The following is a 22,856-nucleotide window of genomic DNA, read 5'->3' as shown; positions in this document are numbered from 1 at the left end:
AGCGTATGTAACCTGAAGTGTATGTAACCTGAAGTATATGTAACCCGAGGTACCACTGTATGCTAACTCCATGTTATTCCGATAAGATGCTTGAATGATACTCAGTGGTATTCTTTGACTCCATGAAGTACCACTTTCAGGACACACTCGGGCCACAAAGTCAAAAGATCCAAAAAAGGAGTGTCAGGTTTGCATGGAAGAACTGCAGGTTTGGACACAAACTATGCACTTCATAACAACACATTTGAACTAGAATGGTCCAATAGCTAAACCGAAGTCCCAGCAGATTACCTCATGATTATTAACAAACACTTGTATTTTGAATGTAGGATTTTTGAAATAAAGTCAGGTTTTTAATTCATGTAGTTTGATTAGTGAAAATTCTTAAACTAATATCAGTATTCAGGTTTGCTAAAATCATCTCATCTACGAAGCCACACAAAATAATGCTTTATAGAAATCATTGAGAGATTTCAGAATGTAATTATTGAACTGAGGAAGCAAGCTGGGCTTCTCACTTTTCCCACACTCCACTAATGTTTCAGTACACTACTTACTTATCTCTCCAAAAGTTGTGACTCCAGTGTCCACACACATCTTCAATTCCAGCTTTCACGTGATCAAAGAACTAAAATGTGGAAACAGACTTATTACTTGCTTTTGTATGTGCCACAGACTTAAGCCACATGCAATCACTGAGGAAAATTTCAGCCAATATAAATATTGTTTATCTAAGCTTCTCTTAAAGTCATTCAATGTTTGTAACCTAATGACCCAGTTCTAAGAACACAATGGCTGAGAGAAAATGGCATTTCTTTCTTCTCTCTAAATCTATATTCACACCATACATTAAAAGCATATGGCTTACCCCAAAGAATTCTGGGAACTATAGTCTGTTAAGGGTGCTGAGACGTATAAGCTACAGTTCCCAGGAGTCTTTGGGGGAAGTCACGTACTTTAAATGTATGGTATTCATGCAACCGTATCACCCTAGTTAACCTTTGGCCACTATTGCACAGGGGAGCGGGTGGAGCTGTGGTCTAAACCACTGAGCATCTTGGGCTTGCCAATCGGAAGGTTGGCAGTTCGAATCCAAAAAACGGGGTGAGCTCCTGTTGCTCTGTCCCAGCTCCTGCCAACCTAGCAGTCCGAAAGCATGCCAGTGCAAGTAGATAAATAGGTAGTGCTGTGGCAGGAAGGTAAATTGTGTTTCCATCGTGGTGTTCCGTTGTGCCCAAAGTGTTTAGTCATGCTGGCCACATGGCCCAGAAAGCTGTCTCTGGACAAACGCCGGCTCCTTCACCCTGAAAGCAAGATGAGCACCACAACCTCATAGTCACCTTTGACTGGACTTAACCATCCAGGGGTCCTTTACCTTTTACCTTTACTATCACACACTGCACCTAACCAGCTGTTAGTTTCAAAGGGTGGCATGTGCGTGTCTCGTCTATGTATCAGAAGCCATACTTCTCTTCTCCAGCATCCTGGTATACCAGTAGCTCAGGCTCCAGGGGAAAGAGGGAAGTGAAGTAAGAAGCTTGCCCTGAGCCACATGTGCACAGCTGTGTCTATAGAGAGTAGATCACACTCCTGCTTTCATTATGTGCAGAATTTAACTGAGCTTCAATACTCACTTGGGAGTTAACAACCAGTGAGCTCAGTTGAAACGTACTTCCAAGCAAACATGAGGGACTGAGCTATAAAGGTTAAACCGAATTAAATTGTTCTGCCTAACTAGTGTGTTTTAAAGTAACTATCTTAAGATTGCCAGTGGGGGGGGGGATGTGATATGAGACACTAGGCCAAAACTGCAAGCTGAAAAGGTATCCACGAACTCAAAGACACACGGGTATGTGGCACACGCAGTACCAAAATGAATTAATTCATGTAACAAGGACATGTTATAAATGGCACATTATTTCCCACCAAAGAAGAAACATTCAGCACATGTTGTACACCCAAAACTCCAACATACCCGAGAATAAATTTCCTCGCTAACAGCTGGTTGCTTCTTATTTGCTCTTTTAACATCCAGAAATTCCACCAGTGGACGAATTGTTATTCCCTGTTTTCAGGAAACACAAAAACAAGCATGAAAATCACATCAGCCCTAAAATTTCCTTTCCACTGTGTCACTCTCATATTCTGTTCAGCGTGTAGCTTAGTAAATGAATGTTCAGAAACAGTAGGACAGTTGCATGTTGCCTCAGATAACAGCACAATAAAGTCCCCCAAAACGTACCTGGTTTTCTTTCTTTTTCTTATTTTCAAAACCAGACAGCACAGACTGTAAAGATCTACTGCTGATGTCTGAATCTAGATGCCCAAGAAATATAGGTGGTAGGTGATTGTGGAAAACTGTCCGTGGCCCTAGAAACCTGTTGTCTTTCACAGAAAACCACGCTGGACTACGTGGAGAACCAGTCTGACCTGGGGTTGCATATATGTAAACACACACAGCCCCAAGAATCCTGGGAACTGTATTTTGTTAAGAGCGCTGAGAATTATAGCTCTATGAGGAGTAAACAACAGTGGCCAGGATTCTGATGGGAGGTGCTTGAAATGTGTGGTGTATACACAGCTCTGGAATAAGCTAGCTTCCTAGATTTCTATCTGTGGTATTAAAAGGGCAAAAAGCAAAGTATGTTCTCTGTGAGCCACTACATTTCTGGATAAAATGAGGTTGGTAGTCAACAAGATGTAAAATGCATTGGGTCAAATTTATGAATGACTAGAGGCTGCCACCCCGGCTCGTTCCGTTTCCTCCATACCTGGCCAACCCCTTCTCCCTTTACACCTCACCCACCTCCTCGCAGCTCAGCCAAACCTGCCCTCCCCCTCCTCTCTCAGGTCGCCCACCTTTTGTGAATGAAGCACCTCCCTTCTCCATTACACGTTGCTGCAGCCATGTTTAACAGAGGGAGACAGCCAATTTACAAAGCAGTTTGTCAAAAAGCTCTGTGAAGCTCTCTCCTCCATGAAACAGTTCACCTGTGTCACCTGCCAACCACACTGGAGCTGGTGTGGCCTCCTACTGGCGGCGATGTGGACTGCAGCATAACGACAGCCTCACATTTTTATGTATATAGGAAGATATTACTGGCAAGTCACGAATTGCAGTCTTTGTTTTTAAAACTGATTTTGCAATTTGCCTGTAAAGCTGGAGACAAGATGTGTTAACTAGTTCAGAATATGATTTAATAAGTTGTGTATAAGTCCTTCTGTGAGATATCTCTTCCAAATTACAGAATATTCATTACACAAGTAAAATATGATCATACAAGACATTAGGAGGACAAGAGGAAGGAATTACTCTTGGAAGTAAATTCACTTATTCCAGTAGAAGTTTCAGATGACATTAGTACTGGTCTACTTGCAGGCTGTCAGTGCCAATACAGTGGTACCTCTGGTTACGTACTTAATTTGTTCCGGAGGTCTGTTCTTAACCTGAAACTGTTCTTAACCTGAAGCACCACTTTAGCTAATGGGGCCTTCTGATGCTGCCATGCCGCCGGAGCACGATTTCTGTTCTCATCCTGAAGCAAAGTTCTTAACCCGAGGTAATATTTCTGGGTTAGCGGAGCCTGTAACCTGAAGCGTATGTAACCTGAAGCATATGTAACCCGAGGTACCACTGTACTATATTAGTCCCATGGCCAAAACAAGTAGTAGGAACATTGACTGGGCTCTTTGCAGGTTTTAGTGCACATAACTATTTAATCCCATCCCAAAAGAGGGATATTCTTACCTGAATGAAGACTGTGAAGAATATCACCACAATAACAGCAGTAATGAAAAGCTTCTTTCTAGGGAAGTCGGCAGAAGGAAGCAAGAAAACAAGAGAGAAACATATGGCTCCTCGGAGGCCTCCATAGGCAATAATAAACTGGTCCTTAAATGTTATAGGAAGTGTCCGGAACACATTAATAATTTGAGTCAATGCAAAAACTCCTAAGGAAAATATAGAAAGACAAGCATGGTTCAGAGCCTTAAAGTTAAGACAAATATAATAATGTTCCCAAAATAAATGTAAGAAGGTTATATTGCATTTTATGTCATATGAAAAAGAGGTGCAGAAGTTTTATTTACATGTGACATTTTCCCAAGGGCTTCTGTTGCACAAGCAACCTGAGTGTCCCTCCACTTCTCTCCCCACTTCCTCTCTCTCTCTCTTTCTCTCTCTCTCACACACACACACAGAGAGAGAGAGAGAGAGAGAGAGAGAGAGAGAGAGAGACTTTTCTCATTGTAGTTGGTGGGGGTGGAACCAAGGATACTTTCTTAATGGAAGTATCATGATAACCTAAATCAAGAGGAGGAATTTTAAAAAAGCTCCCCTACCAGGGCCAGCTCAAAACATTTCACTGCCTGAAATGAACAACAACATTCCCACCAACGGAGGCGGATTTACAGGAGTCCAACTTATTTGGTCACACTGGAACCAAAGCTTCAGGGGTGCTGCAACTATAATGCAGAATGGAAGTTGAGAAGTGGAAGGAGGCCCTGAATTTTGGTATTGCAGACGGGCTGCCGGTAAAATGTGAGACACCACACCACTCCCAAGCACAGAAGCCAACCAAATTGACATCATCATCATCATCATTAATATTATTAATACCCCGCCCATGTGGCTGAGTTTCCTCAGCCACTGTGGGCGGCTTCCAACAGAATATTAAAATACAATAATCTACTAAACATTAAAAGCTTCCCTAAACATAGCTTATAGACTGGTGGACTGATTTACTTTAGCACTTGAAATAACATTGAAGGATTGTCTGGAGAGACCCACAGTCTTCTGTGTCCAGAACATGTCATTCTTTCAAGCAGTTTTTGCTTGTTCTCTTGATGGCAGCTTTCTTTTCATTCTTTTTTTTTTTTGATCAAGCACACTGTTCCATAAAAGATAAGCATGTTTCAGGTGTAAAGTATGTTGAAGTGCAATCTATACCGTTTTAAGTGTCTCTTACCTAGTGCACGCCAAATCAAACAAAACAGGAGGGTAAAGCAAACAAATGCCCAGTTCCACTCATGGTTTTTTCCAACTGTGGACACGCCCATGAAAATAAAGATCAGGGTCTCGCTGACACTGCTCAGCATCTTCATGAAGTACTTTATTGTGGTGTAGGACTTTTGAGAAACATTCGCCTCCACGTATTTACTCATGGTCATAGCACAAGCTGTAATCCTGCAGAAGAAAGCAACTTTTAATTCCGCTTCCAAAATACTTACATTAAAGCTTACACAGCCCAGTGCAAAAAGCATAGCCTGTTATTCCAGGAAGGTTTTAAGGCGGTTCCTCAGATTAGCAAAATTCCATTTCAGCAATCTAGCTGCTATTGAAGCATTAAAAACATGGAGAGGTTCAAAAAGCGATTGACTGAAAGGTGGAACCAACTTTAGCTAGAACAGGAAGGAAGAGCTCTGAGAATTTAGGCTGTAATCCTATACACACGCTGGAGTACATCCAATTGAACTCATTGGGGCTTCCTTCCAACCAGACATTTGATAGGATCATGCTGTCGGTTGATTGTGTGGGTTAGTAAATACAAGGGAACTGCATGGACTTCAATGGGACTGAGAGATCTGTGTGCGTCACGGGACATTGTTTCACTGTTCCTGAACAGCAAGTCTCTTGCATAACTTCATATTACCAACTGATGTTTAAATGCAAGGAAGTTTAAAAACCTGTTTGCAAAGCAGTGCCAGGGAGTTATGGTAAATTATCATGCACACATTGCTTCGTTCCTAACCTTTTTTTTAAAGGGAAGGCTACGTTTCAATTTACTTGCAGAAAACGAAGTGATCATTCTTTGAGGAAATGCTTGTTTCCTTTGCTGTTCTGTAAGGACATTACATGCTGCCACAGTGCACCATGGGCACCAGCTGACTGCTATAATTAAGTGTCTCCTTTTTAGTTACTCAGCGTTGTGGGATTCAGCGTGTCATGATTTCACTTTTCACAAGATGCCATTTCATGACAGAGGATGAACTTCAAACAGATATCTTATGTGGGTGGACCTAGGGCTATGCTTCCTGTTTTAATTTTGAACTCTAAGGTATTTTCCATGATGATGAACAGCCGCACCTATCAAATGTCTTCCATTGCCAACTAAGGCTAGATTCACACATGAATCAGCCATTTCAAACACCATGTAGAAGCAAACCTATATGGTTACATTTATATGTCGCATTTTTGGGGTGTATACTTAAATCAGCCAGGTAACCTAAAGAACATAAAGGGTGAGATACAAAGAATGCTTTGAGTGAGCGGAAGGCACATCTGCTGGGGACAGGTAGAAAACAGGAAGTTTATATGGTTTTCAATTATTTCTGTTTCAGCTACACTTGCATGCACCATAAACCTGCAGAGGACACATGAGTCTGCAAGCCATGGGCCTATGGTCCACAACTACTCTGGTTCCCAACTAAAGTGTGAAGAGCTCAACAGACATCACTGTGACTGCAGGTCAAGTAAACTGCATGGAGGTTGCTCCACTGGGGGAAGACAGTGATGTGAAGCGAGTCACCAAGCAGTTCTTGGAGAATTCATCACATCACCACCCATTAACACAACCTCTGCTTGATTGTTGAGTTTGCAAGTTTGCAATGGAATGTTGAAGACCAGCCACATAGCCAATGTATGGTATCTGACCGTTGTAATGCTAGCTAGTCAAAGTATAACTATGAACTGCAGCTATAATGGCTAGAATATATCATTATTACTCAAGATTTGCACCAGACTCAGAGCATTTAATAATATCATATGTCTAAGAAGATGCCACTGCTCTCCTAATTTTTATTTTATTTCTATGCCCAGTTATCAAACAAAGAGTCAGGCATATTTTATTCTATTGATTTCAGTTGGGTAAAGCACACTTAAGGCAATCATATTCACTTATCTAAAACCATCTTTACAGCAGGAAAGGGAAAGAAAAAAGTTTGATGATAATACAAACTGCATTTCATCATGGTTATACCAGTAATGCAAGTCACCTTGCACAAACAAGGCAGTTTCTGTCTGGTGACTGGAAAAATCTAGATCACTGGATGCAGTCATCAAGTTTCGTTGACCTGCTACTAAACTTTGCAAAAGTTTCAATGTGCTTCTAAATTTCACTTCACTAGGGTCACTATACTTGGGATCAAAATGAAAAACAAATTAAATGGGAAATTTTAACATGAGTAAATGGGGGGGATGTTCTACTTGTTCCATGCAAGATTTAAAAAAGTGAGTACATACAAAATGTTGTATTCAAAAGCAAAAAAAGGTTCCTGCGCTGACCAATTTGCATTGCTTTATCAGTAAAAGCAAGGCACTAGAAGTTCAGGTTATCTGGATAAAAAGCTGCTCAAAACCCAGCTATGAATTTGAACTCTGGCATGCACCTACCCCTCCAGTTGCCATCTTGACTGGTGACAAGATGTTAGTCAACTGACAGTGAAATTCTATGCATGTCTATGCAGAACAAAACTCTCTCATTGTCTTGCTCCCATTGAGTCAGCATTGGGCTGTGGTCTTATAAGAGCAGAGGTTAATGTTTCTAATATATCCACGGTATTCTTAGCACAGTATATTTTCATGGATACGTACGCCATAATGCTTGAGAGATGAAACATTTCAGCTGTTATGTATGCCAGGTAACTGTACAAGAAGACAAACAGTGGTTCAATCACTCTGATTTTATGGGTGTAACGTGTCGTGAAAGCTGCTACAAAGCCCATAACAATTCCAATCAAAACTCCACCAATTCCAACTACAAAGAAATTAGCAATTCCAGCAAATATGCTAACAGCCGCAATTGTACGCATCTTGCAGAAAGACTTGAAGAGGTTGTACAGGACCTATGAAAGGGAGAGAAAAAGTTAACTTCTTTTAGAATCCTCGCTGTAGCTTTAATTGGAAAATTTAAATTATGTAATATTGCTACTATGTAATTTTAGACAATAGTACAGTTTGATGTAACTGAAGACCATGGTACTATCCCAGTGAAAATGATCTGTCACTCATCCCATTAGTTAGACAAGCAATTGCCCTGAAATAATGCAAAGTATGTTTGCGTTCTTTCTAGCCATATACAAGGTTATTACATCAGAGGTAGATGTAATAGATCTAGATTATCTTCGTCTAGTCAGCACAGTACAGCACAGTAGCTGCTTTAAAATGTGGCTGACTTGATGCTGCTTCATATAGGAAAAATGTGCAAACATCAGATTCTTATTCCATTCATCTTTTTATATTTCCGGCCCAACCTAGTTTCTGAACTAGGACAAACTGTGGTTAGCGTTAACTGTAGTTTATCCCAACAGGATAATTAGCCATGGTTGAAGTTGGCTTGTTCAGACAAACCATAGTTAAAACTACCCACAATTCGTCCTCATTCAGACATGATGAACCACATGCAGTCAACTGAAAACAGAAGCTATCACTTCTGATCTACTCCTCATGAGCACACCAGAGGATAGAGGAACGCATGAGCCCAGGGATCATGCTACATGTAGGGTAAACTGTGGCTCACTGCATGGAACAATGTCCACGTTGCTGCTTTAAAAAAATGCAGTAATCACAGTACTGTGAACTGAGACACAGAAAAAGCAGAAAGTCTGGAAAGGATGCAACAGCAGGATGCATTCACCTGAACAGATTTAATTTGATAAGACGCTTGCATAATTAAAAGACTGGCCACCACATTTAAGCCCCAGAACAGCATTTCTTTTAAAATATATTAACATGCAATGTAAATCTACAATATAGAAGATAGAAATGGAACTCTCAGCAGTGCATTCCCATCTCACATTAAAGCAGCAAGCTCACTTCCTTGTTCAATTCCCCAGGCGTTCCTTGATGCTATCAAATGATATCCATTAAACCTAGGCATCAGTCCAGTTTATACTCAGCAGAACTAAGCAGCAAGGCTTTTCCTGGACAGTACCACTTTCGTTCACAGAAGGTAGACCTTGCATGTTTGAATACACATACTTTAAAGGCAATTTTATCAAGCTTGTACTTTCCAAAAGAATATGAGGACCAAAATGAAGCCATCCTTAAAATTCACAGTTATCTAAATTTAGTTTAGCAGTAGTTCTCTATCCAGTGTTTACAGAAATGCATGTACTGGGGTGAAATGTGTAAAAAATGAATATATTAGTGAAAATAACACAAACATGCATCATAATGAGATAGGTGATCCCACCTCAAAAAGGATACAACAGAAAACATGGAGAAAAGGGGACCCAAAATGATCAAGGGGATGGAGGAATTGCCTAGAGCATGGGTGGCACATCGCATTGTGCTGCCTAAGGTGAAACAGGAATGTACCACTGTGACCCATGCTGACATGCCGCCACCACAGCTTCCCTTGCTTGGGTTACATGGTAGCACCTGTGGAGCAGTGGCAATGATGGCAGCTTCTGGCAGAGGCAGTGGGATGCCTAAGGAAGCGCCACCTCTTGGCTTTCTGCTACCTGAGGCAGCTGCCTCACCCTGTCTCATGTGTGAGCCGGCCCTGGCCTGAAACAAGAGGGGGGAAGAAAACTGAGCGTGGAGGATGACAGGCCGATAAGATTATGTCTGATTAATTTATGGAATTCATAACCATGAATTTATATGCATTCAGAAAGAGTTCAGATCAAATTAATCACTGATAGGCTTGTCAGCAGCTATTGGTCATGATACTTGGATGGAATCTTCCAAATCCATAAGAAGCATGTTTCCAACAAGCAAGCGCTGACAGGCAAACATTAGGGAAGGGCAACTGCCTGGTTACTGTAGGAAACAGAAGGCTGGATTAGATGAATTTATGGTCTTATCTTGCACAGCTCGTTTTATGCTCTTATGTCCCTAGAATAATACTAGCACATTTTATAAATATTCCATAAATCTCCAGAGCTTGGCTGGTGAAATACGCTTTTCATATTATTAGATCAGATACATTATATGGGCGAGAAGGGAATCAAGTTTTTTTAGTCCTTTTCATTTATTTTAATTTTTTACTTTGAAGAAAGTACAGTCAAGAAGGACTTACATTAGCATGTTGTGAATTATGCTACATTGGTTTGAAACATAGTAAGGCATCACAGGGTGTTGATTTTACGGGATGCCTGGACTGAACAGGTTTAATTGATCATCTCCAATACAGAACATTGCCATGGCCATAGCAATTTCGCTCAGCAACATGAAGAAGGTCAGGTAATTTCGTGTTAAACATAGAAAAAAGGATCGGCTTGGAAGGATTTTGTTGCTGAAGTGGGTAAATAGGTGGAATTACCTCATGATGTCTTCCCCTGGGCCTTGACTGAAGCCTGGGCACCCAGGAAGGCCTCAGAGCGCAGACCACTGGTTAGAATCATAGAATTGTAAGGGACCACGAGGGTCATCTAGTCCAACTCCCTGCAATGCTGGTTAGATAATTTGTAGAATGAAAGACACCCCTCGACCATCTCAAATTTAAGACAATTGCATCAAACAAAAAACTGTACCTCACCACTGAGAACTTTGCCAAAGTTTTCTCTTCCCTTTGATTATTCTCAGATGCAATTTCTTATCTCACTTATTGGTAGAGAACGGTCTGGAAAATGTATGAGAAATTTCCAGCACAGCACCGCTTCAGGCTGTTGAATCCAGCTGATTTCTGGGGCCTTCAAAATCTTGGGAGACCAACGGTAAGCACTTTAAGGGCAAAGCTACTCAGATTCACTCTGAAGTAGACTTCACTATTGGGGCAGTTCTAGGGCAGCGTCCAGTGCACTGTCTAGTTAAATTTATTTAGGAGCGGTTTCCCTTACTGTGGTGGCAGGATGTGGACAAGATGCTTCACAACGTTCAGTCTGCCACATGAGCTCTCAGTAGTTGTGTATCTTGGGTTGTAAGAGCTAGCTGGAAGAGGTTGAATAAACCACGCCTTGGACAGCTAAGGTGGCTGGTGAGGGGACTTGCTAGGGACTGGCTTTTTTTTTTAGTTTAGTTTAGTTTAGTTTAGTTTAGTTTAGTTTAGTTTAGTTTATAACAAGACTTCCACCCCAAGCCTTGGACAAGCTCTGCCTGAGCCTGCCCTGAGGTATGCGACAACTACCACCCATTCACACACTTCCCCTTCTTATGTGTGCTTGTTCAGGTGTGTGAATCCATGCATTGTGTGGTGAGCATGCGCTTATATAGGTGTGAGTCATTACACTACCCATAAAGTGGCAATTGAAACAATTATAGCAGGAAGTGATCAGTGCAGCAATACTTTTCCAAAAGGAACCTGAGGTAAGTACAAAGTCTAGCAATGTTCCTGGTGTGATTATTCATTCATATGGAAATGGATAGCGTGGGGAATTGGTAGATGGATGAAGTCTATGATCTTTTGAAAACCAATCCAGTTAATGATTAAACATTGCTCCCATGTAACGGCTGCAAAGTGTGCTGCATAAAATAAACTGGCAATCTCAGTCCACCTACAAGCAGGTAGGTACTGTATATTCACAACGAGGTAGTGCTAACCGAAACATCTGTTTGCAAAAGCCATTCGATCAGCAGACCTACTTGCCCTATTACTCATTCAGTGCTAAAGACCTCTTCTGGCCCCTTTCACGAAGACACTTCTGCTTCCTGATTAAAACGACCCAAAATGTTACAAAGTGCACAAATTGCTTAAAAGATCCAGTACTAAATCCATTAGCATGTATCACAGGCATTTTTCTGCTCTAATTATTTTTTCCTAAAACACAATAAAGCCCCAGCTTCTTCACTTTCACTCTGTTATATAGCTGAAAGAAATGTGGGAAGTGGGGACAGTTCAAAACAATGAAGAAGAAGAGGAGGAGGAGGAGGAGAAGGAGGAGGAGTAATTTGGATTTGATACCCCGCCTTTCACTCCCCTTCAGGAGTCTCAAAGCAACTAACATTCTCCTTTCCCTTCCCTCCCCACAACAAACACTCTGTGAAGTGAGTGGGGCTGAGAGACTTCAAAGAAGTGTGACTGGCCCAAGGTCACCCAGCAGCTGCATGTGGAGGAGCGGAGACTCGAACCCGGTTCCCCAGATTATGCGACTACTGCTCTTAACCACTACACCACACTGACTCTCAGTGTGGAGAACACTTAAGCAAAGAACACTTAAGCAAAGTGACTTACCACCGTTACAGCATCATTCAACAGCGACTCCCCAAAAACTAGGATGTACAGCTGCTCGTTGACATGAATGTTTTCAAAAACGGCCAGCACTGCCACGGGATCCACGGCTGAAATCAAGCTGCCAAAAAGCAGGCTCTGCAGCAAAGTGATATCGCTCAGGCCGAATACTTCAATCTGGCAAATGGCAAAGAGGGAAATGCCGATGCCAAATGCGTTCCAAAGAGTCCCTACAACTGCGTACCATAAAATGGTGCCGGAGTTCTCAAAGAAGAGGCGTGTTGGCATAAAGTAGCCGGCATCGAGGACAATTGGGGGCAGAAGGTACAAGAAAAAGGCGTCACTGTTCATCACCGTTATGGACTTTTCTTGTACTCCAAACATAATTCCACCTAGAATTAATCCAACCAGAATAAGGAGGCAGCTCTCTGGCACTACGTGGGGCAGTTTGTGGTACAGGTGGAAACCTTCAGAATGAAAGCACAGAGGGAAGGTTGGGAGAGAGAGAGAGACAGATGGTTAACTTGTGCACAAAATGAAAGCCAGTGCCATGCTGCCCTTAAATTATCTACTTATGCATCTATTGGTATAAATTTACACCTCAGTGAAGGGATGCTGAAGGCACCTAACAACATACAGCTGAGAGAAAAAGCATCATACAATAAACCAAGAGCAAAAATCCAGATAATATGGTATGTATCTGGGGCATGGGTGTAGTCAGGGTTTTTGTTGGGGAAAGGAGTAGGACTTTTCTTAGGAGGGCCAGAACCAACATGATTGGTCAGTTAAGTACAGTGGTACCTCGGGTTACATACGCTTCAGGTTACAGACTCCGCTAACCCAGAAATAGTACCTTGGGTTAAGAACTTTGCTTCAGGATGAGAACAGAAATCGTGCTCCGGCGGCACAGTGGCAGCGGGAGGCGCCATTAGCTAAAGTGGTACCTCTGGGAGAAGAGACAGTGGAAGAGCACTGAAAAAAGTTTAAGGACTATTTACAAAAACATTATAAGCTGTATGAATGCTAAGAAATTGCACGATGGAAAATAACATGGCATCAGTAATTTAGTTGAAAGATATATGAGAGTAAGTGATGTTTAATAAAAAGATGAAATTTGAAGCAATATTATGTTTAAATTAAGCAGTTCAGTATTTGAGAAAGATATTTAAAGTATGAGACATAGTATTTGAGAATTACAAAATAAGAATTGAAATAAGGTAATAAATTACTGCTTTTAATTTTATTATTGAGAACGCAGGAAAGGGAGATGTGAGGAAGTCCAAAGATTATGGAAAGAGGATTTACAGACAGTTGTTATGTTGTATCTTTTCTAATTTATATTTATTTTTCTGTTCTTTTCTGTTTGCTTGTGTTTGTTATATCTTGGTGATGGTATTCTATATGTTTGGTGATTTTTTGTTTAAAAATCTGTTATAAATATCTTTAAAAAATAAAATAAAATAAAGTGGTATCTCAGGTTAAGAACAGTTTCAGGTTAAGAACGGACCTCCGGAATAAATTAAGTACTTAACCCGAGGTACCACTGTATTTCTATTGTTTTACTTGATGGGAGGGCAGCTGCCCCTGTTGCTACGCCCATGCAGTCGGGTGATGTTCACCAACAAAATTTAAGTGCCAATCAAAACCATGACGGTCAATTTTTTTAAAAAATGGTCCTGTATCTGAAGGACACAAAGAAAGGGAACAGTCTGATCTTCCACAACAGTGAGTTCTGCAGACCCTCTGCCAGATCCCCACCACCAACCAATCCTCAGACACACAGCAGGGCCTCTCCAGCTACTGTCAGATGGACAGGATAATGTTGAAGGAAATGGTCCTTCAGATATCCCTGTCCCAAGCAACCGTAAGGGCTGTAAATCTTAACCATACTTATCTCACAGTGAGGTCCACTGACATCAGTAGGACTTATTTCTGACTAGACATGATTAAGATTGCACTGAATTTATCTACTTAAGAAAGCTTTATCCCAATCTTCACAATTCCTGTCCCCTGGGCAAGGTAAAAATCATAGAAAAGCAATAAAATACATGTTACAAGAGGAACAGATAAAACTGATATGAATCAAGTTAATATTCATAAAACCAGCAAATACTGTGGCCTTTAAATGTAAATGTTCTGAGGAACTAGGAGAGACAGGCTTTAATATTTTGCAAAATACAACATTTTAAGTCTGGGCTAAGGTACAATATTTTGAGGACACTATAGATTGAGCAGCAGTAGGGGACTATCTGTACCACAGATATGAATATGTCATGGCCTTAGTTCAATGTCAGATTCAGAAGAGAATAGTCAACTAATATTCCTGTACCACCAACTGAGATACTGGACTAAGATCCTAATGCCGAACCAGAGGCCAGTAGTGGACGGGTCAGGAGCCTGCAGAACTCTCACCTTCCATCCCATCACAATTCACCTGAACAGTCATAACTCCCATCCTGCGCCCTCTGTCCAACAGCATGTTGAGTGTGCCACGTTGAAGGCTACACAGAGAAGGAGAAGTATTCATCTTAAGGCCAGAAGGTTTCTTCTATAGGAATTCACACACTTTAAGCCAAAGGATGAGAGTTTAGGAGGGGTAAACTGGGTGCAAGGACTTATAAGGCCCATCATTGTTTTTATTGCTTGTGTCCTAACAAAGCAAGAAGTTGGTTCACAGGCAGTCATGGTTCTTAGACTCTGAAGGACCTTGGTCAAATTTTCTACAACATAATCCTATCCATGTCTACATCCAGGTAAAACTCTCTGTGTTAAATGGGGCTTGCTCCCAAGTCAATGTGCTCTAGATTGCAGTCTTAGTGCACTTAGTCCTAAGAGCACTTTACTAGGGTGCTGGCCCTATTGAACCCCATGGGATTTAGTCCTGAGCAAACATGCATAGGAGTATGTTGCCCAAAGGTGAATCCCATTGCAGTATTTCTTGTATGGCTCATTTTCTTTTTCCATGTCGAAACGGTTCCCCCCAGGCACTAAAGGTCACATTTCACATTTGACCCATACCTCTCCTTTTCTATATATAACCCATATAATTACACAGCTTGATGAACTGAAAACACAGCTACCCAATGGAAAAAGAAAATAAACCGCTCCCAAATAGCTTTATGGTTCTTGTTCACAGAAGCAGAATCAGCCATTGGTGGTTCACCACTGAATTCAACTAGAAGTCATAAGTTGCTATGTTCTGAAGTGCATCCTACGATGACACTTAAGTGCCCTTGACTTTTGGCAAGCTCCAAAATTTCACAGCAGCCTTTCCTAGATGACTAGGAATAAAAGTTAAAAACGTAGCTTTCCTTGTACATTAGTGTCTTGTGAACTGCTTTTTACGACTCTTCTGCGCTTTTATAGTTTACAATGATAAGTGAATGCAGTAGTTATAAAAATTCTTTGGAAGAGCAACTGAAACTGATCAGGTGCATGTATCAGGAAATTTTCCGTGTCTGGTGTTTTATAATTTTTTATGTGCTGTAAGCTGCCCAGAGTGGCTGGGGAAACCCAGCCAGATGGGCAGGATATAAAGAATGAAATTATTATTATTATTATTATTATTATTATTATTATTATTATTGGAATCTACATAGCGCTGCTCAAACTTTAATTCCACATACAGTATAATTACTTTTTAACCATAATCTCTTATATTTTTAAGATATGTATGTTTTATCCGGGACATGGGTGGCGCTGTCGTCTACACCACTGAGCCTAGGGCTTGCTGATCGGAAGGTCAGCGGTTCGAATCCCCATGACAGGGTGAGTTCCTGTTGCTCGGTCCCAGCTCCTGCCAACCTAACAGTTCAAAAGCACACAATGCAAGTAGATAAATAGGTACCACTCCAGTGGGAAGGTAAACGGCATTTTCGTGCGCTGCTCTGGTTTCGCCAGAAGCGGATAAGTCATGCTGGCCACATGACCTGGAAAAACTGTCTGCGGACAAACGTCAGCTCCCTCGGCCAGTAAAGTGAGATGAGCACCACAACCCCAGAATCGTTCGTGACTGGACCTAACTGTCAGGGGTCCTTTACCTTTATGTTTTATCTGCATTTCTTTCATTTAAATAAGCAAGCCAGCTTTTGAGAGTCATCCCACTCATTCTGCTGAGTGAGGTTCTGGATCTCTACCCCCAAAACCTTATCCTGGTGAGACCACTGTCTCCATCAGTTCAATGAGATTATTCCCAAGTAAGTGCAACACCCTTAGTACTTTAAAACAGTTGTGGGATGCATTCAAAATTATGCACTTTTAAATCTCATTTAAATTTCATTGGGAGAATTAAACACATTCTGATATTGGACAGTGTGCACAACTAAGAGAATAATGCCGACTTGGGGTTACACTGGAACTGGACTACTAAAAGGGCTATATCAAATCTGTTGAAATGCTGAAATGATTTCTACTGATTATGAAATATGAAATATTGCACATACATTCACTGCAAGATGGCGTACCCTTCCCTCTGCCATATGTGAAGAATCACATATTATATCACAAAGACGGAAAGATTCATCAGTACCAACAATAGATGAATGGTTGTTGAAATTAAGAATAGCAAAACTGACATGTTTACTAAAGATTGGAAACCTCTCGTAGACTTTTTGCGTGAAAAAGAAATAACGACATTTGGGTTTGAAGGCTGAAGATAATGTTTGTTTATAGAAAGTGGTTTTGTTAGGTGTTATAGTAGAGTAGAGGAAGTGATTATTGTTTATATACAGCGTGCAGATGATGAATCAGAAGTTCTTAAATCTCTGAACTTTATCTTTTCTATTTCCTCTTGAAAGCTCTTTCCTATTTCTTCTTTCTCATCTCTCCATCTCTCTCTCTCTCTCTTTCTTTTCGTTGTGTTTTTATCCTACTTAGCTTAATGTTGGACAAAAAAAAGATATTTGAGATTAAGTTTTGTATTTCTCTTTATAAACTCTAATGAAATTTATTTTAAAACAAAATATTTTTTACCTCCCCCTCCCTCCACCTTTCTCTCATTTTGTTTGAAGAAACACAAACAGAACCTGCCAGCAAAAATGCATAAAGGCTTCAGGTTACACACACCATCAAGTTATTATGCAGGAATCCTCCCAAGAGATGTTTATCTCCACTCTAGACCTTTGTCAGGTCAGGAAAGCAAAGAGATGCCTGTTACTTCACTGCTTCTTCAGTGACAGGCATCCACCCTGATTCCCTTATGCATAACAACTGCTGCGCAAAGACATCTTCACCACAAGAAGAAGCGGAGGAGGAGGCAGCAAAGTTGAGCCCGCTCAGGATCTCCTAGTCCTGCTTCTTGTGGCAATTCGTGAAGAAAAAGAGCAGCAGCGATCTGACTTCCCAAATGTAGACTCTCCTTCCTTGGAGGCATATATTTGTGTTTTCCAATTTAAAGTACTCATTTTTACAATCCTTAAGATATCAATGAGTTCCCTTCTTCTCTTTCCGTGGTTCATTTTACATATCACAAACCCCTGCCTATTTTACAAAAACTATTACAAAATTCAGTATTCCATTATTACATCCGTCAAAACTTGTTGAATTTATCTTAATGCTGCCAGCATTTTCAGCCCATATATTCAATAAACGTTTTCCGATCTAAACATTATGTTCTTCTGGTTCTCTTATTCTATATGTTAAGCCTGCAAGCTGTGCATATTCTGCCAACTTAAGCTGCCATTCTTCTTTGGTTGGGACCTCACTAGTTTTCCATATTTTGGCTAACAAAACACCGGATGCCCCAGTAGTGGCATACATAAATAACCTTTTTTGACACCTGGGAATTTCAATCTGAATTCAGATTCCTTGGAGGTTCTTAAGCAGAGGTTGGGGGAGCCATCAGCTTTAGCTGAGCTTCCTGTATTGCTGGGGGTTGGACTAGATGACCCCTGGGTCCCTTTCCAACTCTATAATTCTGTCTCCCCACAGAAGAGGGTTTAGGCTGGAAAAAGGGGGCTACTTGGAGATCAGCCGCAAGCTGGGTGGGGGCAACATGCCTGTTTCCCTCTTGAATAAAGCAAGAAAAACTCGAAAACGACCTGGTGGGGCAGTGGCATAGCGTGGGGGGGTGCAGGGGGGGCCGGCCGCACCGGGCGCAACATCTGGGGGTTAGGGTTAGGGGGCGCAAATCCACGGGTTAGGGGGCGCAAATCCACGGGTTAGGGGGCGCAAATTACTTGCATTGCCCCGGGTGCTGACAACCCACGCTACGCCACTGTGGTGGGGTTCTCCCGCCCCTTACCGATCTTGGCCAAAGAAGCCAGCAGGATCCACAGGGTGATCTCGAAGGGCACCCTCACGTGCAGGTAATCCAAGGTGAAGACGTGCAGCCTGGTCTCCTCGAAGGGGGTCCCGCTGGGCGGCGCAGGCGCAGGGGTCTCCGCCCCGGGAGTGGGGCTGACGCCCAGCCTCGCTCCGCTTTCCGACAGGGCGAAGGAGACGTCGCCTGGCCAAAGCAGCAGAAGCCAAGCCAGCAGCGCCAGCCAGGGGCCCGGCCGGCGGGGGCCCCGAGAAGCGCCCATCTCGGGGAGCTGCCGCCGCCGCTTTCCCTCCCTCAGGCGCGGCTAGGAAAGGGAGCGGAGGAGCGCGCGGCTGCCCGCTCGCCTCAGCTGCGCCATGGTCGGCGGCGCTGTGGGGCGTCGGGGGGGGGGGTCCTGCGCTCGCCGCCGGCAGGGGGAGACAGGCGTCACGCGGCCGGGAGGCGGGCAGCTTGCGCGCACCTGCTGCTTGCCGGCCCCGCCCCTTTCTCGAGGGTCCGCCTCGCCCAACCCGCGTCGCCTGGCCAGGCGCTTTTCAGTGCCCGGCAGGGCGCGCGCGAGGCTGGTTGCTCCGGCGCTACGAGGAGAAGGAGGAGGGTCTCCTCAGGCTTTGCCTCAGAGTGTTCCGCTCTCTTTCCCCTCCCTCAGCCGGGACAGGTGGTGCCGCCGGCAGACCCGCCTCGGGTTCACCGAAGGTCACCCGCACGAGGCACAGGCAGGGCTGCAAATAGACACGCGCCCGCCCAGCCGGTCGGAAACACACCGGCGGCGGCGGCTGCTGCTGCTTCCCGGCGCGCGCCAAATCTCTGGGGCGAAGGGAGGGGGCGGGGGAATGGAGCGCCCGGCGCGTCACCCCCTCCCTCAGTTGCCGTTTCTTGGGGAAGGGGGAGGCAGGCAAACTACCTGAGGCAGTGGCGTAGCGTGGGGGGTGCAGGGGGGGGCCGGCCGCACCGGGCGCAACATCTGGTGGTTAGGGTTAGGGGGCGCAAATCCACTGGTTAGGGGGCGCAAATCCACGGGTTAGGGGGCGCAAATTACTTGCCTTGCCCCGGGTGCTGACAACCCACGCTACGCCACTGACCTGAGGTGTGAGGAGCAGGCACGACAGCGAGGAAAGCCCGCGCAGACTCCACATCTCGATAACTGGAGATTTCCTGGAGCTAAGCTTACCTGGATACTGGCGCCTATTCGGCTGGGACAGTCCCTCTGGTGCGTTGGGCTGCGACAAGCGATTCCTCAGCTTTGCCCATTAAATGCTGGCAGCTTTGTGTCAGTAGATCTGTGACATTGAAATCCCTTGCTTACTTGATGCAAAAGGACCCCTGCACGGTTAAGTCCAGTCAAAGGCGAATATGCAGTGCGGCGCTCATCTCGCTTTAGACCGAGGGAGCCGGCATTTGTGCACAGACAGCTTTCCGGGTCATGTGGCCAGCATGGAAAACCATGACAGACACCAGAGCGCATGGAAACATTGTTTACCTTCCCACCACAGTGGTACCTATTTATCTACTTTCACTGGCATGCTTTCTTTTCTTTCTTTTTTTCAATTTTTTCAATTAATTTTCCAATTTTATAACAAGCATAAGCGACATAAAAGAAAAAACATTACAATATAACAAACAAACATACAAACATTTATCCCACCTGTTATAATCATACTTTTATAACCCTTATTAAATGACTTCCTCAAATCACTCAAGCTGTGTTTCCATGTAGCTCATTGTAGCAGTTTTCCAATACTAATTTCCAATAAGATTAACTTAATCAATTAACATCTTTCTTTCTTTGCACTGGCATGCTTTCAAACTGCTAGGTTGGCAGGAGCTGGGACAGAGCAACTGCCTTCTGGTCAGCAAGCCCAAGAGGCTCAGTGCCACTCGCATCCTACCAGTCAACAGTGTGATGCAGCAGCAAAAAAAAGCTAATGCTATTCTAGGCTGCATCAACAGAAGTTTAGTGTCCAGATCAAGGGAAGTCATAGTACCACTCCATTCTGCCTTGGTCAGACCCCACCTGGAGTACTGTGTCCAATTCTGGGCACCACAATTTGAGAAGGATGTTGACAAGCTGGGACATATGCAGAGGAAGGGTAGCCAAGATGATCAAGGGTCTGGAAACCAGACCTTATGAGGAACAGTTGAAGGAGCTGGGAATGTTTAGCTTGGAAAAGTGGAGACTGAGAAGAGAGATGACAGCCATCTTCAAATATCTCAAGGGCCATCACATGGAAGCTTGTTTTCTCCTGCTCCACAGGCTAGGACCTGAACCAATGGCTTCAAGTTACAAGAAAGGAGATTCTGACTGAACATTTGGAAGAACTTTCTGACAGCAAGAGCTGTTCAACAGTGGAATGGACTCCCTCAGGAGATTGCGAGCTTCCTGCTTCCATGGAGGTTTTTAATCAGAGGTTGGATGGCATAAATGTTTTAGCTGACATTCCTGCATTGCAGGGGGTTGGACTAGATGACGCTTGGGGTCCCTTCCAACTCTACGATTCTATGAAGTGATTGACAGCCCACCAAAGCTTGTGCCACCATAAGTGTTAACAACCATGGCTATTCTTGCTGCAATAGAATAAGAAGGCTAGCCCCTCTGTAGGCTATGGAGAAGCTGCATTTTGCCAGATGTTGTTGGACTCTAGGTCCCATCAGCCCATCAGGGAGCGTGGTCAGTGGTCAGGGATGATGGGAGTTGTAGTCCAGCAACAGCTAGAAGGTCAGATGTTCATAGGAATGTAGGAAGATACCTTGTAGAGCCACAACACCGTCCATCCAACCCAGAATGGTTAGCAATGGCTGCCCAGGATGTCAGACAGGGACTCTTTCCCAGCCCTATGCTTTGAGATGGTGGAAATTGAACATGGGGTGCTTTGCATTGAAAATCATGGGCTTTATGAGTGAGCTATGGATCTCTCACTCAGCAGCAGGCATGCACACACATATCTCAAGCTTAATATTTCAAAAGCCCTTGGAAAGGACATGTCACTGACTCCCTTGAGAGCTTTGCACTTGTTTGCACTTACGATCATATTAGTGTTGCTGTCTTGGATGCTGCCAACCCCGGGGTGAATAAATAGAATTCTGCTTCCAATAATATCCATGACTAGGTGCACATAGTTTTGTGTCAGTTCAGAATTAGATACTAGGAAGCCAAGCTTCTCATATCCTGGATAATGCACCGAAAGGGCAAAGGGACCAGGAAGTATCAAGGTTCAGCAGTTGGGATTTGAAGCTGAGTCCCACGGGCTGCAGAGTGGGACCTTAACATGGGCGTAGCTAGGATTTGTGTTAGAGGGGGCAGACTTTTGTTGAGGGGGTGCAGAACCTCAGATTTGTATTGGTTTTGATTGATTTAGGGGGCAGCTTCCCCTCCCCGCTCCCCTTGGCTATGTTCATGGACCCTAACCATTGTAGCACACTGCCTCATTTGATTTCAAATCAAATGGTCTCTGTGAACAGCTTTTACTGAAGCAGGACAGATCTGTAATGGGGAACGTCACATTGTTGAATTTGTAGCAGCTGGAACAGATTCATTTTTCTGGGGAACATTGTATTTCCTGTGTTGAAACAATTCAATTGGTTAAACAAGAAATCTTGGACTGAGCATATCTCATTACACAATCTTATTTGTCTACGTCAAAGTCGTGGAGTTAATCTTGAGTAGGGTTCGCAGTACGATAGAATACATTGTTCATGGATATAACTGGAGGACAGAAGTGATCTTGGAGATTGCGCCACTCCATTCTGAGTCCTTTGTCTTTAGGCGCAAATGCACAGCTGATTATTCTGTGTGTTTGCTTCCTAGCAAGGGTGAGGCCTAAGCATATGCATTATTTATCCAATTGCCCTGAATTCTGCAAAAAAAAAAAAAAAAAGTTCATAAAATGGACCAGAAAGCTGTGATTGCTTTCCAGAAATGACAACAGTCTTCAGTCCCTTAGTTCAATATTGCAAGTAGAATATTATTTTAAGTGGGGAAAGCAGTATTGAAGGAAATTGTAGGACAATAGTTGTATGTCAGGGAGAGCAGTGTGATAATATATGTAAATTACCATTTATTCCTCACATCTTTTTTTGAAGAAATGAGACCACTTGTTTTGGCAAAACGTTATCTTTCTTAGGAGGTACATCTATGTGAAAAACATGTCAAGGACATATTGTGATTGTGCAAATGTAATGGCTGTTTTTGAAACCTATTCAGCCCATGATTGGGTTGGCAATAAAAGATAATTATTAAAAACATAAAATGATAAGCCTCTATAAATAACAAAGCAAAATTGATTTATTGAAATATTTATAGGCTGTGCTTTCATAAAAATACAGTAAGGCGGCATACAGCCATAATTCTATACTTCTGCAGTTTCCCCACAGTCCAGTAGCCATTTATATGCTATGAAACGCATATTTTTCTATTTAACCCATTTATGTGAATAAGCAAGATCCCCAGAAGCTGGATGTCATAGGACTATGATGGGATGAGGCACAAATCT

The 22,856-nt window shown here is 43.0% G+C and overlaps 1 protein-coding gene across 1 annotated transcript in view; it reads right to left on the bottom strand.

Annotated features, from left to right (window-relative positions):
• SLC9A2 (solute carrier family 9 member A2) overlaps positions 1 to 18,734 on the bottom strand; it is a 30,457-nt gene extending 11,723 nt beyond the window's left edge. The window contains exons 1-7 of the mRNA XM_082218614.1: positions 18,352 to 18,734; positions 12,114 to 12,577; positions 7,592 to 7,842; positions 4,968 to 5,185; positions 3,749 to 3,951; positions 1,976 to 2,065; positions 558 to 628 (exon numbers count right to left, since the gene is read on the bottom strand). Coding sequence (XP_082074740.1) covers positions 558 to 628; positions 1,976 to 2,065; positions 3,749 to 3,951; positions 4,968 to 5,185; positions 7,592 to 7,842; positions 12,114 to 12,577; positions 18,352 to 18,631 — 1,577 coding nt within the window. The 5' untranslated portion in view covers positions 18,632 to 18,734. The remainder of the gene's footprint in view (positions 1 to 557; positions 629 to 1,975; positions 2,066 to 3,748; positions 3,952 to 4,967; positions 5,186 to 7,591; positions 7,843 to 12,113; positions 12,578 to 18,351) is intronic.
• Positions 18,735 to 22,856: the final 4,122 nt, after the last annotated feature.

The sequence above is a fragment of the Podarcis vaucheri genome, assembly GCF_965113315.1.
Source record: "Podarcis vaucheri genome assembly, chromosome: 4".
NCBI classification, from domain to species: domain Eukaryota; kingdom Metazoa; phylum Chordata; class Lepidosauria; order Squamata; family Lacertidae; genus Podarcis; species Podarcis vaucheri.
Note: the sequence above shows the minus strand (reverse complement) of the source record. Positions and strands in the feature narration are given on the sequence as shown.